Source organism: Cephus cinctus, unplaced genomic scaffold (genome assembly GCF_000341935.2).
Source record: "Cephus cinctus unplaced genomic scaffold, Ccin1 Ccin1_scaffold0084, whole genome shotgun sequence".
Taxonomy (NCBI): Eukaryota; Metazoa; Arthropoda; class Insecta; order Hymenoptera; family Cephidae; genus Cephus; species Cephus cinctus.
The window spans coordinates 96597-115211 of NW_014332824.1; the positions used below are offsets into that span (position 1 = coordinate 96597).

Below are 18615 nucleotides of genomic sequence, written 5' to 3' on the forward strand. Positions count from 1 at the left end.
AATTCTTTGTTTTTCGATCCATTGCCCAGGAAATCGTGTGTCAAGGTATGTAAATTAATATTATAATCTTCTGAAACTTTTTTTTTTCCAAAAAAACGCAAAAAATTTTTTTTTTCAAAAATACATTTTTTTTTGTTTTCAGAATTGGCGGAGAGAACGCCGGAAGAATTAGGCTGCATTCTACGAGAAGAAATTCGTAATATAAATTACGAAGAATTATCCGACGACGAACTGGACACATTCGTGTTAATTCAACCACATTTACAATTGCGCCTCCAATTGCCAACCCTTCGTGCTTCACTTCGCGTAAAGATTCACGAAATACTCGAGGTTGATTCACAAATCACGGAACGCACAAGCTAATTGCAGAAAAGAAAACTGTGTTCATTTTGTTCAAATAATAAAAAACATCTTATTGTTGTTCGCGATGTGAAAAACCAATTTGCGAAGAGCATCGTCTATGCATCTGCGTACCTTGTATGGAGGCAATGTCTTTTCTTTTCTACATTCAATGTTTTCCCTAATAAAACTAATATTTTTTGTAATAAAAATAATATTTTATTTGTTTCTTTAAATAAAAGTAATATTTTTTATAACAAAAACGATAATTTATTTGTTTAAAAAAAATCATCGATTTTCCTATCCTTGAAATCGTCCATTTTCAGGTGATTGAATAATTATACTTTTTTCGCAAGAAATGATCGTCGCCCGGTTTTTCTTAAACATTAGGATGTCCATGACGATAGTCCATGGTAGTTTTCTTTTTCCTATGGCCCTTTTTTTTTATTGACATTTGAGCAAAAACACGTATTTCGTTTTCGTTCAGATATCTATTTATAGCATAAAAAATAACTTTTGGGCTTCAAGAAACATCGATTTGCATTCTACAACTATTCAGGAGTATTCACAATTTTTTTTAGATTTTTTGAAACGTTTTCATCCGTTGAAAAATGTACGCGAACATAGATGACCCAGTGCGACGGCGGAAGCAGCGAAATTACAGTGCGACCGCCGAGGGTTAAAATATTAATGGACAGTTACAACGTTACATGGTATTACATGTAATAATAATATATCTATTATAAACAACTTTCAACATAATTAAAATAAGATTGAGGCCGATTTTACTTCAAAAATGCCTCGAGAAAGCTCAGATAACGTTAAAAAAATTATAGAAATGTACAAAAATATTAGAACTGTCCTTCCAGCAGCTTAGCGGTCATTGCATCATCAATGTTATAATAACTTTTAAAAAACACATTTTTTCGCAAGATATCATGATTCAAACTTACGATACGGCCACAGTTGATGCTATCGAAAGTATGTAAACCAAGTGGGAAAAAGTCAGATTGAACCCGCAACTAAAGTCTTCATACAATAATATGCATTATGGTAATACAGCTATGCGGCAACCTCGTAATGATAAATGTTCATTTTCCTCCATGGGTTTATTTTGATTCTTATTATGTAAATCAACCCTGTATAGTATAAATATAGTATAAATTTCGCATAGAGTTACGACATTTTTCTTGTTATTTTTTGTTTCTTTCTGGAAGCACCGTATCAGCTGAGGTAGCGCTATGCCATTAATTTATGCCTCACAAGTTAGGTTTTGCGAATGTACAATAACAATCTCTCTACTAATGTCCCATTGCGACTCTCTTTTTAATTTCTGACTATCTTCCTACCTAAAGGAAGACATAGATGGAAATTTTTGTGTTCAGTTCTGTAATCTTCAGTGATACTGCACAGAACTCTAAAATTATATCAAATGCAACATTTTACTTGTAAAGTAGTTGTATTTTTCACATTAAAAAAGCCGTATGCAATTATGTAAGAGCAGCTCTGAATTTCTTAAATACCATTATGTTTCTAACTTTGAACGTCATACGACCGTCATTAATTATAACTTTAATTAAAAAAATACTAATAACAATTCATAATTCAAGCACGCGAATTTTTATATAAACAAGATCTTAGATCTTGTATTATTAATTATTTATACCAAACAAATTATATATTTTTAAAAACAGATTGAATAAACTGTATAATATTTAATGACAAAATGTCAATGAAAGTTTACGGAAAACTTATAGCTGGGTGCGATAAGAAGTTAAAATTAATGAAAATCAAATATAACGCAGCCCTGTATAATTAAACTGATTACACAGCGAGAATTTTCTACTAAATGTTGTTCTGAAATGCGCAGTCAAAATTATCTATAAACCTAATAAAACTAGGACATAACGGTAGTTTTTATCAGGAGCGCGGCAATTTTTACCTACACATCCTAGTAAAGATCATGGAGTGCAATTTACTACGATATGGTGGTAAAATTTTCCTGCTTCAGGGTAAAAATTCCTGTAATTTTTGGGCAGAAGAATAAAAAATACACTAAAGGCACAAAGCATACAGGATAACGCGACGTAGAGGTCAGTAAACGTAATAACTTCTGATACTTCAAAAACTGATGATTGGCGCGTATCTACATACCATAGTTTCCCAAAGGTGAGCGACAGTTTAACACAATGGCTAGTTAAAATTTATACAAATTCACTGGAAAATTTGTGTGGATTCCTATAATGTCTTTGTTGCCTTGCAACGTGAACATGAATTACTATTTTACAGGATAAGAATTGCAACTAGCCTTATATATTTTAATGGTTAATTAGAATTGTTTCGAAACTCGATTGATTACAAATTACAGGATTTTTAGCATATTTTCCAGATTTCAAAATGTTACCAACCAGTGTAGTAAAAAGTATTAGATTCAATATATTAAATATCTCTTTTCTACATGAATATTCCACGAAATTTTACTTAATTTCATATTTACTCCGCATTACTGTACTTTTCCCTAGAAAATTTTCTTTTTTCCTTAGAAAAATGTACGGTCTATTTATAAAAGGTGTCTATAAACTTTAGAGCACAACTAGCATAGCTGTATTCCTGGCCAAAAAATGAGTAAAAAATTCCTTTAACATCTTTTAATCCGATGCGTAATTATCGAGCTATTAATGATTGCACTCCGCTATTTAGATGCACGCGTCCAGTTGGATTAAGGCTCCTTTAAATTAATTTTAAAGTTTCGATAATATGATTGTGAAAACAGCAGTTATAATTCAGCTCCGTCTAATATAAAATGCAGCCTACATTGCGCATGATTTGTATTGCAAAACTTATAGAGAACTCAAGAATTATCATTTCTCGCACATCATTCACCGAAATATGTATACAGGGTGATTTTTTTGAATCGCCTCAGGCTGATATCTCGTAAATTAAGCAACATACGTAAAATACATCTTATATGAAACTTTCTTGATTTTGAGGGGGAACGAAGGTGGTATAGTCAGATGTTTCGTAGGTGGAGCCGCCAAGGTTAGGTGAAAGTCAACTTTGATTTTTTAAATAGAACGGTGCACTTTTTTTACAAATCCTGAAAGAGCATCCAATTTTACATAAAAAACATTAGAGGTACTAGTCAGATTTATCGTAGGTGGACCCGCCAAGATTAGATGAAGGTTCACTTTGATTTTTGATGTGAACGGTGCACTTTTTTCACAAATCCTGAAAGAGCATCCAATTTTACATAAAAACATTAGAGGTACTTATGGCCTACAACCAGATGGTAATGAAATAAGAGCTGGGCAAGTTAGGCCGATGCTTCTTTTTATCTAACTTGCCCAGCTCTTATTTCATTACCATCTGGTTGTAGGCCATAAGTACCTCTAATGTTTTTATGTAAAATTGGATGCTCTTTCAGGATTTGTGAAAAAAGTGCACCGTTCACATCAAAAATCAAAGTGAACCTTCATCTAATCTTGGCGGGTCCACCTACGATAAATCTGACTATACCATCTTCTTTCCCCCTCAAAATCAAGAAACTTTCATATAAGATGTATTTTTCGTATGTTGCTTAATTTACGAGATATCAGCCTAAGGCGATTCAAAAAAATCACCCTGTATATGCTAAATTCACTAGGCAAAAAGGACTTTTATATATAGTTCTGAGAATATTTGGAAAGGAGAAGGCAGACATTTTACACGTTATACATTGTAACGTATATTATTTTCAACTGTCAAGACTGGTGAAGTACCAGTTCCCTCGAATGACGATTTTGGCCACTTAGCTCCTCTTATTGTTAGAGTGAACCAGGGTTCAGAACGGTAATGGGATAGTTGTGTTACAGCAATAATAAAACGTTCTTTCGGTAAACTTTTCCTTGTTTATTATAATTTGAGTCTCTATACGGTATCTCATTTGGCGGTTCTGTTTACAATCGGTATAATTAGAAATGTCGTAGAAATGACTTGAGGCTGTGGAAGCCAACACTTCCGGGCTACGGATGATGCGAGCGATCACTCTCTGTTAATTTGTCCAGGGTAACTAAACGCTGCCGCTACTGGACTCGATGCTCGGGTTGATTTGCTGAAATGAAAATAGAAACAGAGTACTCAACGAACGGTGTGGTCGCAAAGATGCTTCTTTCTCGGATGAGACAAGGTGGATATAAGATCCAGGACATAAAAGTATATATCTCGACGACAACGAGCCGCGAAATCGATGGACTAATTATTCACCGGGTCTTCCGTTTCTTCTAGCGAGTTGCCTTGGCCATCTAGTGGCGCGGCAGCGTACTAGTGCTCGCTCGGATACCCTTTTCTTTTTAGGGACTTGTCATAACATCCTACACGTATAATGAAGTTGTAGTATACTTCTTCATAATTCTTCATATCATATTGAAATAAAAAAATATGTGTCTTCAATAAATATAAAAATATTTGTATTCAATTTGAAGATGCCCATTTTGAAATAATACAAATTGTTTAAGAAATTGTTGCATAACAATAATTATTAAACGACCGAATCGTCTACCATTAAAACGTGGACTTTAAAGAAAACCCTATTGTACATTTTGCCCTGTAGTGCTTTGCTTTTAGTCAAAAAGTGGACGATGCACGATACATTTAAAGAAGAACCGGTTTTTTGGGTTCGATAAATTAAAAAATCGATATTTCGCAAATTCTTCATATCATATTGAAATAAAAAAATGCGTGCCATTTTTTTCCATCAAGAACAAAGGAAACAATTTTCAGGAAAATTAAAAATTTGGTTTTAAATCTGACATGGAATGACCCGTATATATTATAACTCGGCGGATGGGTTATTTTTCAAGGGACGATCCAAAAATAAACGCTGGGCATCTGTGCCAGGATTCGAACCCGGGACCTTTCGGTTACCGGTCGAATGGTCTGACCCCTGAGCTACGCCAGCTATGTGTAACATCTTTCTCAAATCGTTCCTATTACAGGAAATTCATTTTCGTTACAACATAAACCCCCTAACATAAAAAATCATTACATTACATTTTAGAACCTGCACAATATAAAATAAATAAAGAATAACAATAAATATTATTGCAGTCCCAGGACCTCCGGCGGGCATAAAAGCTTTGGCTTTAACGGCTGAAAGCATCCTCGTATCGTGGCTGCCACCATTGCAACCAAATGGTCATGTATCACAGTATACAGTTTACAGTAAAGAAGCGGGTGCTTCAAGACACAACACGCATACAATGCACGAGCCGCCATCATCAACAACTGACACACTAACGATGGAACTACGTGGGCTTGTCGAGAGGTCAGGTCAAATATTCATCTATATTAAGGTGGTTTGATGATTAGATGTATTCCAAGATAAAGATCCAAATTTTATGTATTTTTCATATAAAAAGGGAAAAAAGGATGCTAGAAGTGAACAAATACTTTAGCTACATTTAGATACACGAATGTGTTACAGTATTGCAACAGAAAGCATAGCTTATCGGGTAGCGCTCGAGCCTAGTAATCGCGGGGTCACTGGTTCGAGTCTCACTTGTAGTATCTTTTTCTTCCCTTCTTTTAAATACTTACGTCATTCAAATATAAGAATCACTAAATCTATGCCAATTCACTAATACATAATTAACATTTTCAATGAAAATCGCACGTCTTATTTTTCTAATTCGCGAGAAATGGTTCTATGTGGGGATTCATGCATCGGTATACAGGGGGTAGTTCACCTCCTTAAACGTGTTTTCCCGCAAAAGAGCAAAAACGTGTAAACTGTAATTTTACTTTCTCTTTCAAATGGTACGTATTTCATTAAATTCCATTCCTAAGTTTTTTAAATAGGGTGAAAAAAAGAATAATCGACGGGTGGTTCACCCCAATGAGAGACAATTTTCTTTAATGTCTAGGTGCACTTTACATTACTCGTGATAAGAAACATTTTAGTTTTTGTTTCATTGAAATCGGTCGATCCCTTCTAGGTAAAACTGCATTATCACCCCTCGACATGCCGAAATTGGGCGGTTGATTTCACCCCCTAAAACTGTTTTTCCGTCGATAAAAAAATACGTGTCTCTTAGATTTTTAAGCGCTACAACGTAGTTGAGTTTCATCAAAATCGGAGGGGGGCACTAAAGTGATGTTCCTTGTGAGTGAATGTCATCGATCGACATCAGTCGTCGATGAAATTGACTGAAAAACCGCCACTTTGGTTCAATTACGAATTGTACCCTTTTCAATACTTGCTTTTTAACAAATACATTTAAACCTTTCATAATAAATACTTTTCTCCTCTACGCTTGTCCCACTATGGTAGAGACGGCGAGTGTGCATAGTATCGAACATGGCTGTACCCCTGAAATGTTAAGTTTGAATAATGCAATTGCAGTAAATACATAGGATCAATGTAAAAATATGTATACACATATATTGTAACGTTTGTCGATAGTGCAATTTCATACGCTCCTTATGATTGTACGAAATAGGATGTAGGTAACTGCTCGGGGCTGACGTCTTTAAGAATTTATTCGACACAGGTGGATAAAGTAAAATAAAATAACAAAAATTTATTGAATAGTCGATAATCGGTACAACAGTTTTATAATCGTTGTCGATTACCCAGTCTTAATCAAATGTCGGTACTGTAGGAAAAGGATCAAATTACAAATTAACAGAACACTGCAGAAAAGGAAAATGATATGAAATTTGAAGATGTTTCTGCAAAAGAGATTCTAGTTGGATTAAATGGTACCAGACTAGTTGGCTCTGCACCACCAAAAATATTTTAAACCTTGAAAGATTGTGCTCATATACAATACGATAGGTTGTCTTTATAAATATTACATGTTCTTCATGTTCGTTATTTACGTCACTTTAATGCTCTATAATATCATTAAAAAAGATCTTTATCTAACAATAAGATTCAATTTTGCTTGGTTTATTAAAACATAATAAATTCAACGAGAAAAATGTAATGTTCGATTTCAAATTTTAAATGTCCGTTTCATAAACTTATAGCCAGTTTGATTGCGCATTCATAAGTCACGTGCCATGCCATAGAAGGAGGAGAAGGGGAAGCGTTCATATTATGGGAGGTTAAAATTCCTAACGCTGTGCTTCGTGAGAGGTTGGACTGTATGCTGATTAGAAATTATATTTCGTTGTCTTGTTAAGTCTTTGTGTTGTATTATATTAATATTTCTTGAATCCTACGTCGCCTGGTTTATATTCATTAGTGATCTGAGGGTAGCCATGATGTTTTTATCAATCTCTCAACATTTATATTTACCAATATTTTACATATTTTCTTTGTTCGTGGTAGCACGTACACGTTGAGCAGGTCGATAAAATTCCACTTTGACAATGATAATCTGTTGCGTAATCGCTATAAGAATAAAAAATATAGACCCACGTCAGAGCGCGTGCACGTCTGTATTTATACGCACCAAAAATGCGAAGCGGAGCGCTGGAACAATTACATTGAATTTTACAGACAAGAAGCACGATTTGATAATTTAATTAATACATTGTGAAAATATTGTCATTCTTCTAGCAAGCTTTACGAATTTTGGGTCTCGGCAACAACTGGTCCTGGAGAAGGGGAGTGTACTACAGTTGTTACGCAAAGCACAAACACACGAGGTACCGTGACTTAATTCAATGAAAAGTGATAATTAACAGAATCCGAATGACTTTATTTTCAATCAATATCGGTAATCAATCGATCAATATAACGGTCATTACCTATTACACATAAAGTAAACAATATAATATGATTCTTAGTTTACCATTAATTAATGCTTCTGATAATAGTAAATAATTAAAATTATCCATATAGGCATAGTCTCAAATTATTAGTAATTGATAAACTGTCATTCAACAGCACCTGCCAGAGTGGCCTCGTTTTCACAATTATTGAGAAGAGCTGTGAAATCGTCAGTGACGTTATCTTGTTTGGTTGTGGGCAATCCAACACCCAGACCAACATGGACCTTCAGGAACAATCAAGTTGTAACGGGCAGACATTACGAAATCACATCCGATGGACATCTTAATATACATGGTGAGTGCATTACCAAAAAAAAATAACTAACAAATATTTCTTCTGTTACATTATATGCAAAACATTTTAACAGCATTATCATCGTTCAACTTTGTCACCGCGACATTTCGATATTGCTGATTCAAGCAATCGAATAGTAAAAGAGACCGGTGCAAAATTATAAACAATAACGAATCACCTTATTGAAGTAACTATCCTGATATAATAATTATCCTGATATCGGATTATCAAATAATTTACGAAAAAAATTAATTTACAATAAAAATTGTGTAGTTGAGGGTCAAAACCAAATTGATAGAAATCTTCATTCTCATAGATACATTAAATATAACAGACCGTGAACAATGATGAATCACTGCGAACCATAGTAAAGAATAGAACTACACAAATTTACCCATGACATATAGCGCTTATACACCCAACATGATAAAGTCAAAAGCAAGTATATTTATTGAATTATCTTTTTGGACAAATTTGGCAAAACTTACTGTTTTCATATGTATATAAAATTATTGACAATAACCTTTATCTGAAGTAATGTTCACAAATTGAGCTGCTGGCTCAGTGGATAGAGTGTCTTATTGCTTGCTTGAAGCATACCGACAATTATAACTGTATTTGACGGGTTGATTCTTACTGTGGGTGCACAAGTAGATTGACAAGATCTTACTATGCATTTTCTTTTATCCAGGATTGGATCAGACAGTGACAGGAAATTACACATGTATGGCTAAAAATTTATTTGGAGATGATTCCATAACGTATACGTTAGTAGTAGTAATGCCACCACGCGCCCCGGTGCTAGAACTACAGTACACAACAACACACAGTGCCCGACTTCTATGGAAACATCCAGACAATGGCGGAGCCACGATTCAAGGTAATATAGCATTAAAGAAATTCTTTATTTCTTTTGCAATATTTTCCATTGTGTCATGTGATTCAATAGCTGTGGCCTTATCACAATCATCGAATTGTTTGTCTTCGTTAGGATATGTTTTAAGTTATAAGAGAGACCAAGGCGGATGGGAGGAGATTGCTTTGTCTCCAGAACAAACAGCTTTCACATTAAACGGTTTAAGATGCGGTTCATCATATTTGGCGCATTTAACTGCACACAACCGAGTCGGCACGGGAGATCCCAGTCCTCTTATCAGCGCCACTACTAAAGGAGGAGGTAAGTGTAGAAACGATACCTCGAATATCACAGGGGTAAGAAATAGGTTATATTCGTTGCTATAAATAAAAGTTGTGAGCTATTCTTGGACTCGGCCGAGCCCAGGACGAGGATCAGTCTTAAAAAATCTAATTCTATAGCTTTTGGGCAGAAGGTTTTTTGAAATAATGGAGACACAAGGTCACATGAGAAGTGATATAATTAGCAGAGAAATGTCGGGACGAAGAAAAGATTGAGGAAGTCTTCCCCAAGCATTGGTTATCATTTTGAGAAGTAAAAATGCAATGTTTATGTGGAATCGTATATCAAGTTTTAAATACTGAATACATATATGGAAATTGTATTTCACGGACTGCCTGTAGATATTTCTTATGGGGAATAGATATTGCTTAGATATCCTACAAATATTACTGTTATATTTATTGTCAATGTTGGATCTGTTGCATTTGGCGTGAGCTCTGAATATTATATAAATCTATACAGAACGTGTCAAGGTACACATTGCATATGCGTGCGGATATATGTAGTATTACTGCAATATTGTACGGATAAAAAATTGCTAATTGGGACACTATTTCTAATAACTTTATTTACAATTATTAACTTTTAATTTTTACAGCTCCTTTATTACCAAAGGAAAGAGATATCATCTCGGCTAATGCGACATCACTTAAGTTAAATCTTTTATCGTGGCCATCGGGTGGTTGTCCAATTCTTTATTATACGGTGGAATACAGACGTCGAATCAGCACAGAGGATTGGATTTTAGTTGCAAGTCGCGCTACCGAAAACCTCGTAATACGAGATTTGAAGCCTGCCTCGTGGTACAGTGTGAGGTAATTCAGACAATAATAATAATATTTATTTAATAAACATAATTAAATTCGAAAGTTAATATCATTTCAAGGAGTCATCTAACATCATGAAAAGCTGAATAAATGTTCTTTGAAAATCAGTTTAATCGTGCTCATGCCACTAAATACATTTATAACATTTGTCTGTATATTTTTTATTGATTCTATTGAAGATTAACAGCGCACAATGATGCTGGTGCCACACAAACGCAAATGGAATTTGCTACAACAACACTAAGCGGCGTCAGTATTGGACCACCCAATGACTTTGTAATGGATGATTACGACCCAGCAAAGGGATTGCCGAATCACAGAGTCCTTTACGTTGCCGTTCCACTGGTGTGCGCCATTGTTCTTGTTATCTCAGCCGTGATTTTGGGATACGTTATGTTTAAACGAAGCAGGTAAAATTGATTTCACTATTTACAGTTATTTTGGTGCCAAATACAAAACTTATTTTTTTTAATATGATCCGATACGAGCAATGAAAATAGAATTCATTAATATAAGTAGTCTAGAAAGTATCGTACCATCATCAAAATTACCATGATTGAATATCTTACTTTGAAATTAAGAATGTTCGAGATTTGAAAATCGCTAATTCGTACACATCAATCCTCATTAATTTCCTCACGAAGAATAACTGCTAGGATGTTTTTGAATTCTCACTATTAAGTGGGCATTTCTAGTAAATTCGCGCACTACTACGAAAACTGTGCACTACTGCTATTACGAGCAGTACTCATCCTATGTAATAGTGATCACTACTATAAGCACTACTCTTACTTTTTTTTTTAATTTAAATTCTAGTGTGCTGCATAGCGAGTGAAATATTATAACGAAAAATAATCAGTAGGAGCATCTATTTACCATATACAGGGTGGGGCGAAAATTGTGGTAAAACCGAAAAGTATAATATTCCTTATAGAAAAATAAACCGAAATTGTAGAATAAATTTTTTTCTACAAGGTTTCATTTTTAGGAAAATGAACTTTAAACATTAGTAGGTTATCCGTGCAGTTGACGAAGGATCGACTTATGGCATAACCTATACAACAATATTGTTACAAGATGATTTGAAATAATTTAACCGATATTCCAATCTCGAAAATAAATTAATTTTGTTAATTTACGAATTGTTGGAAATGTCGACACTATTGTTGTATACAAAGTTGTGTTGATTGAATCAGAGTCGTGTACTGTATCTAGCATGGCCTGGACATTCGATTTTTAAAACGCCTGGATGACGTAACATTCCATACAAAAACGAAAGAAAGCAGTCTCTCGAGAGATTTTCTTAAGTGGATTATTATTCAAGTACACACGTACCCGATTGATTTTGGAAGACGCATTACTGGCTTCCGTAAGACGTATACAGTACTAGACACTACTAGAAAACATTAGTAACACTACAATGTCCCAGTTAACAGATAACGTTTTAAGTTATCTTATATACGTTTTAAGATACATGCAAACTTTTATATCTTACTCAAATTTATAACACGTTATATTTGTCTTTGTTATGAGAAGGTAATATCGAATTTACATAATGTAAATCACAACTGCGAAAACGGAGTTACGGTATATTCACTAATATAAAGTACTAAATAGGATACTTTTTAATACCACATAAACAAATTTTATAGCAAATGAAATAAAATAAACAACTATTAACACGAAAAATTAAAAACAATTCAAATACTTATGGGATTCGAGTGGGTGCTTGTCGTGTCCCACGCTGATAAAAAAAAAACAATTTAAAGCTGCAAAATCATTCTAAAGAATAATTCGCTATAATATAATGAAATTGTTTCAAATTATTTTTCTATACTATTTGTATATGGATTTTTGTAGAGCACGCGGCTACCTTGGTGAAATTTTACCAGGTCATCAACAGCAGCAAGTTAGTTTGGGTTTAGGACAACAACAACATCAACATCATCACTTGTCCAGTTGTATGTCAAGCGTGCAATTGAAATCCACAGCTGAGCGTGACAATCGGCGAAATCATCAAGTTTACACGAGTTCACCCGTTAAGGGCGACAATCATAAACCAACGGATCATGGTTCAGGTTCGTCAATATTTATTAAATATTCCTCATTAATTTTGCATCATTTTATCGAACTTTTAAACTATTTATATTATTTTTAAATTAACTTTATTCATAACAAATTCAACTTAGATTTTATATTGGTACTAGTGATACTATAAAAAACGGATCCAGCAAACACCGAATAACTATTGCATTTCAGCAATATTACAATTTCTTATTCAAGGATATAACAGTTACGTATATGAAGTTCATTATAACTAGTACGTCCTTGAGTAAGAAATTTTAACATTGCCGATATGTAATTGTTACCTCGTTTGTTAGGGTAATACTGTATCTCAAATTATTTACCTTTGTTTCTTTCATTAGTACATTCTTACTAATTATATTTTAAAACTTGTGTTTTTTCTTAGCAGAAATGTACGAAATTAGTCCATATGCCACCTTCAGCGTTCCTGATAGGGAGAATCGATCCGTCACAACTGCGACACTTGATTATACGATGCAATTCAAAACGTTCGGTCATTTAGAAAATGAAGACATAAACACGATCGACTATGGACGGTCGGGCGTCGATTTTGAAAGGTATAATTACGAATAGATATTATGCCAATTAAGACTAAAAAAGTCAAAATCAGATTTTTAAAGCAAAATTGATTTATGAATATAGATCATTGTGTACACAATATATGTTTGTTATATGGTGACATAATTTATGGTACCTGCATTAAGGTTTATTAATGTCTATATACTTTACTTCACATACAGGTCGAAAACTCCGAGGTGGCACAAGCAAAGATACTTTCCAAGTATCGCCGAAGCCGAGAGTAAACTTCGTTCAAGCCGACAAGGATCCGGAAGCGATACTTCTGGCAGTCCTTGTGGCGAATGTGCAGGGCCCAGTTACCGTGTTCCTGTGAAACCTTGTAGAGGTAAAAACTTGAGCATTCAAATTTGATTTCCAAAACTATATTTTTTAGTTCGTGTTTGCATTTATAAGAAAGCTTTTGAAAAATATGCTGCAGATTTTCATATAACGTTCGATTGCGTGCTAAAAAAAATACTGTAAGATACATACTCAATCTGTAAAATTCAGCCTGTAAAACACAATAATTCATTGTAGATTTAAATGATTTCCTTTTTTTTTACTATACCACTTTACTGACAAATTCTGTAGACTATGCAGATACTTTTTGTACACTTAACAAAATGTTACAGATATATTTTCACGCGGAGTCGAATCGAGCACCGAGTCGAACAATGAAGGTTCCCCGTCATTGGCTAGACGAAGAAGCCGACAGCCAAATCGGTCCACTCGCAGGTAGCCAAGGTTTGTTTGTTTCCACATAGCATTCAGCCCAAATTTTATATTATTCGAAATGTAAAAAAAAGTGCCGTAAAAACTACCCTGGCATTTGCGATTTATCTAATTGTAAATTAAATAACGAAATTTTAAGTCGCATATTTCCCCAAGTTCTCTTCCTTGCATGTTGCTTGTTATAGATACTTATCCAATTTCAAAGTCTTGTCTATCGTAGATCATGAACATATTTACAAGAATTGTAATAATAATATTATTCAGATAATTTTACTACTATTCGTAATTGAATAATATCAGTTGATAGCAGTACATATGATCCTCAGTGGGAAATTTCACCTAAATTCTTTTTCTTTATATCTTTCTTTTGCAAACCTTGTATCATTTTCGCCATTATGCTTGTCGCAGTTCGGTCGAAGACATGACATTGCTCCCACCTTGTGGATTCAGCGATAGTCGTGAATTGAGCGAAGCGGAGTGCGATCGCGATCGTGAACATAACCATGATCAAGAATTACAGGGTCTGACCATCAACACTCGACATGGCGGTAGCTTGGGTAGGCTGCCAATTGAAGCTGTTGACACTATGTTAGCCAGGTTGGTATGCAAATGTATATTTGAAGATCTATTTTCTCTAACTCGCTTCTTTTGTTCTACAGATATCAACTAAGAAAAGAGCAGGAACGACAAGAATTCACTATACATGTATGATCGACCGTCACTAAATTGTTGGGTATATTAATGATACGTGAAGCAAGTAATGAATCCGCCTGATAACGTCAAAACAAAGACTGCATTACATTACATACACATTTTCTAATATTAAGGAGGTACACAAAGGCTGCGCCCATCTGCCAATGCTATGGAAACAACAATGGAAAATTTTAAATATGATAATGGGGTGGAACTAAAATAGAATACAATTGTTGTCGTCACGCTCGCCATTCCATACTGCCAACAGTAAAAATACAAGTGAAATAATGCAATTCGCCTTTTTTAAAAAAAGGGCACGAATTTGGAATATTGAACAAAATAAACACTTTTCGAGTTGCGAAAGATACTCGTTAATGATTTAATCATTTACTTTCTTGAAACTTTGGCGACATTTCTCAAATTTCCAAGGAAACGGAGAGAAAAGTATTGAGCTATTCTATTATTGTGATGGTTTAAGGAGTAAAAACCATCTTTTCTGTGATAAATAATAATGGATTTTAATGGAGTGGTAAACGTCTCGTCAATTATGTGTCACGCATGAATGTGTACAGATAAATACTATGAGTATTAAATTACTCACCAGGAATGTCCTTGAGACTTACGGAAGTCCTGGAATTGCGTAACAAACTTAATTGTCATATTATATAATTAGCTATTAATTTATTAATTGAAAGAGAAATTTCTAATTATCAGAAAAAATTCTGTTCATAATACATAAAACGAGCAATATCATCGCACTTACACATAAATTCCATATCCATGTATATTTATGTGAGAAATAGAATGATTCTTAGGCGTCTTGAAACTTAATGGACTGAATTCATCAATTTAAGTATGGAAGCTATATTGATCATAGTAGAATTAAATGGTGTACATCAACGCAAGATTATAGTATGATGTTTGAATGTCTTACAAAAAGTTCTTGATAAGAAAAATAATACCATTAATACATATGGACTTAACCCAAAGGTTTTGAATCATGTATTTATTTTATCAAATTGTTTAATTAATAAATGAATTGATGGAGCACATAGTATGACGACTGGTACTAGTCATCTCTCCCCTCGTTTCCTTTCTGTCGTACGATAAGTTTGGAGGATGTGGATAATTAAGCAAGTCCTATTAATGGTGTTAGATAAATAGTATATTGTGCTCAACTTTATACGCGGCGCAGAAACGCCCGTTTTCGCTCTCGGTGCACAATATACTATTCTTCAACAGCGGAGCGAACGCGAGTTTTCACGTAGTGGGTGATTCTTGGGTCGGTGCAAATAAGCAGGTTAGTTTGGTAACTTAGGAAATCACAATGAAACATCTGTGCATGGTACAGCTTACGTGAAAAAAACAATTGCCCCGGTGGTAGCTGGCCGTTGGATTCGTCGGCAAATGTCACTTCACTCCTATTCAATTGTTCAATCTTTCACGTTTCCCCATTCGAGAATTGCCCGTTTTCGCTGCGCTGTTGAAGAAAATAAATTTATCGAAATATAAATAACAACACTTTTATAATTGTGAATTTATCTGCTAACCAATATATATCGACCATATCTGTGAGAGCTAAAATCTGAAAGAACACATATGTCGCTTTTCAGGTATTGTGAAGATTAAGAATTGCGTAAAATAAAATGGACAGGATAACTTCAGTCGATAGCCAGCCTTATTAGAGAATTAAATACACCTTCTCGACACGTGAAAGACTTACTATACTTTAAAATTGAGTACAGCTCCTCTCTAAAAAGAGGTACTCTCCTTGGTTGCTCACCTGGGGTGGACTTGGTCGACATGCCCGAAATAAGCGGTGCTACATAGACTGAGAACGAGCTACCTTCCAAACTGGAACCTACACTGTGTTATTATTGTCCATGTGCTGTCAGTGACGACCATCTTCGGACATTGTCGCCCAATTTCGCTAAACTGCGGATTCTACGGCTCGTAAAACACAACTCTTTTGTACTACGTATTATATTGCGAATATTCTGAAACTATTTCATACTTTTTACTGATTTTAGTAACCAATCGCGTAGCTAATTTGAGTACTGAAAGAAGGAGAGATGAGGTACAGCTGTTTATAAATTAAAAGGGTTCACATGGTGCATGTGGGCATTACACCAGAAACAATGAATTATCAAACGATTTAGGATAAAATCAATTGAATGAATTTATTACCGACTAAGTTACGCGGACACGTCTCCACGTAATCCGATTTGTCACGCACGCACGCACACTTAGGTTTAAGTTATAAATAGTTGTACATTACATTCTTATTTTCTACATCCTTATCTTCTAAATTCTTATCTTTTATTTTTCTTCCCAACCTAAAAATTCCCATGCTTTCTATAGCTGCGAACTCTTCCAACCTGGCCAGAGGATCCATCGGTCTCAGGGAAATATAAAATCTGCTCGTCAGACCATGCTACGACGATCGGCAGTTTTGTCCACAGTCTGGTTCTATTATTTTTTTAACTACATGGCAATCTTTTCCAAATCAATAGGTCTCCCTCTCTTTTTTCAGGAAGTGTCCCCCCGGTATGTACCCTCACGGACCGAGGCTGAGCTTCTTTCTTTTTGCGATACTCTGATTTTCTGCCTCGTCCTAAACGCGTCGCTTCATAGAATATAAATTAATTAAAGGAATGCAGCCAACTTAAGTCGTATTCGATTCTCACTCTTCACACTTCATCGAAGTGTTACGTATATCGCGTTGGCTTGGATTTACTGCCCTCGATACGTCTTCCTCATTCGTTATTGAATCAGAAACTACCCTTACTCTCGTCATCGAGAAGGACCATACTTATTTATAAAGTCTAAACAAGGTACAAGGTACTGGATATTGTCCTCGCGTTGGACCTGACTATCATATGCACGTTCACATCTGTATTGCCTTTAAATCAATCTCTAGCTAAACAAATTGACTTAAACTAAATATTTCCAGTACGTTTCTCCTAAAGTTCTTTATATCAAACCCGTTCCCCGATACTACATGTATATCTTATTCTAAACATATCTTTCTTAAACCTAACTGTACTACATAGGTTGATAGGATGCTAGAAATACTATGATAAAATAACAAGGTAGTAATTATGTGATGAAACATACAGATTACGATACATAGAACCCAGAATGCAGGCAACGAGATACATCATGCTTAAATATTATTTATCGTTTAATATTTCTAATATTCTTGCGTAGCCTAATGCACTATTGGAACTGGTTCATTCATTCTCCGCACTTATTGTTAATAATGTTTGGTAAGGGATTTTTCTTATGGGGGCATGTTAGTCTAGATAGCGAAAATAAGGGTCATTTTTCAGAATTTCTTTTGTTGAAACCATCAATATCATGTCATGCCATCTGTAATACCAATACCAACTGTCTGCTCTCCAGCCCTGACAAAGTGATCTTTTTCACCTCCTCTTAGAGTCATTGGTCCTAGAGTTATTCGGTGTTTGATCTGCTCCTATTCGGCACTCTTATCTGGTGTTTAGGTGACGATGATTTCTCCCTTGAAGAAGATTGAATTTGCCTAATCGACTTTCCATGTAGGAAAGGCACAACTGTGTTTTAATAGACATTTTGAACGGGAGTGACCAATTCTCTCGAAAGTATCAATCGATGTTCAGTTAACACTAGGAGTTATCTAGACTGAGTAAATGAGTGGATAGGAATATTGTCGAGTATTTACTCATGCTTCGTAAGGGCCATTCTGAGCCTGTTCAGACGTTTCCAAACTCACCCTATCTAGTCCAGTGCTAGTACTGACTCCGACTGGTACTCCACTCAGCATGAGACTGTCTACTTCTCAACCTAGGAGTACTAAACGCGGTCTTGGTCTTAGTCTTGCCTGCACTCTAGTCATAATTCTGACAAAAAATTGCACTTCAGGGTCACCAAATTCAACTAATACTTTTGTTAGGTGACAGCCATTGCAGCACCTTCCTGTTTACTCACTTTCTCACTAGGTAGCATCGAACGTGATCCAGTTCCGCAAGCTGTCTAGCGCTACAATATGCCTTGATTCGGTGACGGCACAGGTAGCTGCAAGTGACCTCAAAAGTGTGCAATTAATTCGCTCACCCTGTCCATTCGTATGTGGCGTTGCAACTGCGTTG

At 35.0% G+C, this 18615-nt stretch overlaps 1 protein-coding gene across 3 annotated transcripts in view; it reads left to right on the plus strand.

The window, feature by feature from the left end:
- LOC107271810 (Down syndrome cell adhesion molecule-like protein Dscam2) overlaps positions 1–15542 on the plus strand; it is a 101525-nt gene extending 85983 nt beyond the window's left edge. For 2 of the 3 annotated variants that reach the window (XM_015748243.2, XM_025089215.1), the window contains exons 21-33: positions 5425–5641; positions 7883–7971; positions 8213–8392; positions 9084–9272; positions 9384–9569; positions 10189–10405; positions 10597–10827; positions 12278–12495; positions 12888–13059; positions 13243–13406; positions 13693–13795; positions 14201–14389; positions 14452–15542. In XM_015748243.2, coding sequence (XP_015603729.1) covers positions 5425–5641; positions 7883–7971; positions 8213–8392; positions 9084–9272; positions 9384–9569; positions 10189–10405; positions 10597–10827; positions 12278–12495; positions 12888–13059; positions 13243–13406; positions 13693–13795; positions 14201–14389; positions 14452–14503 — 2207 coding nt within the window. In that variant the 3' untranslated portion in view covers positions 14504–15542. Of the gene's footprint in view, positions 1–5424; positions 5642–7882; positions 7972–8212; positions 8393–9083; positions 9273–9383; positions 9570–10188; positions 10406–10596; positions 10828–12277; positions 12496–12887; positions 13060–13242; positions 13407–13692; positions 13805–14200; positions 14390–14451 lie in introns of those variants that run through there. The other variant, XM_015748252.2, reaches the window with a different exon arrangement.
- Positions 15543–18615: the final 3073 nt, after the last annotated feature.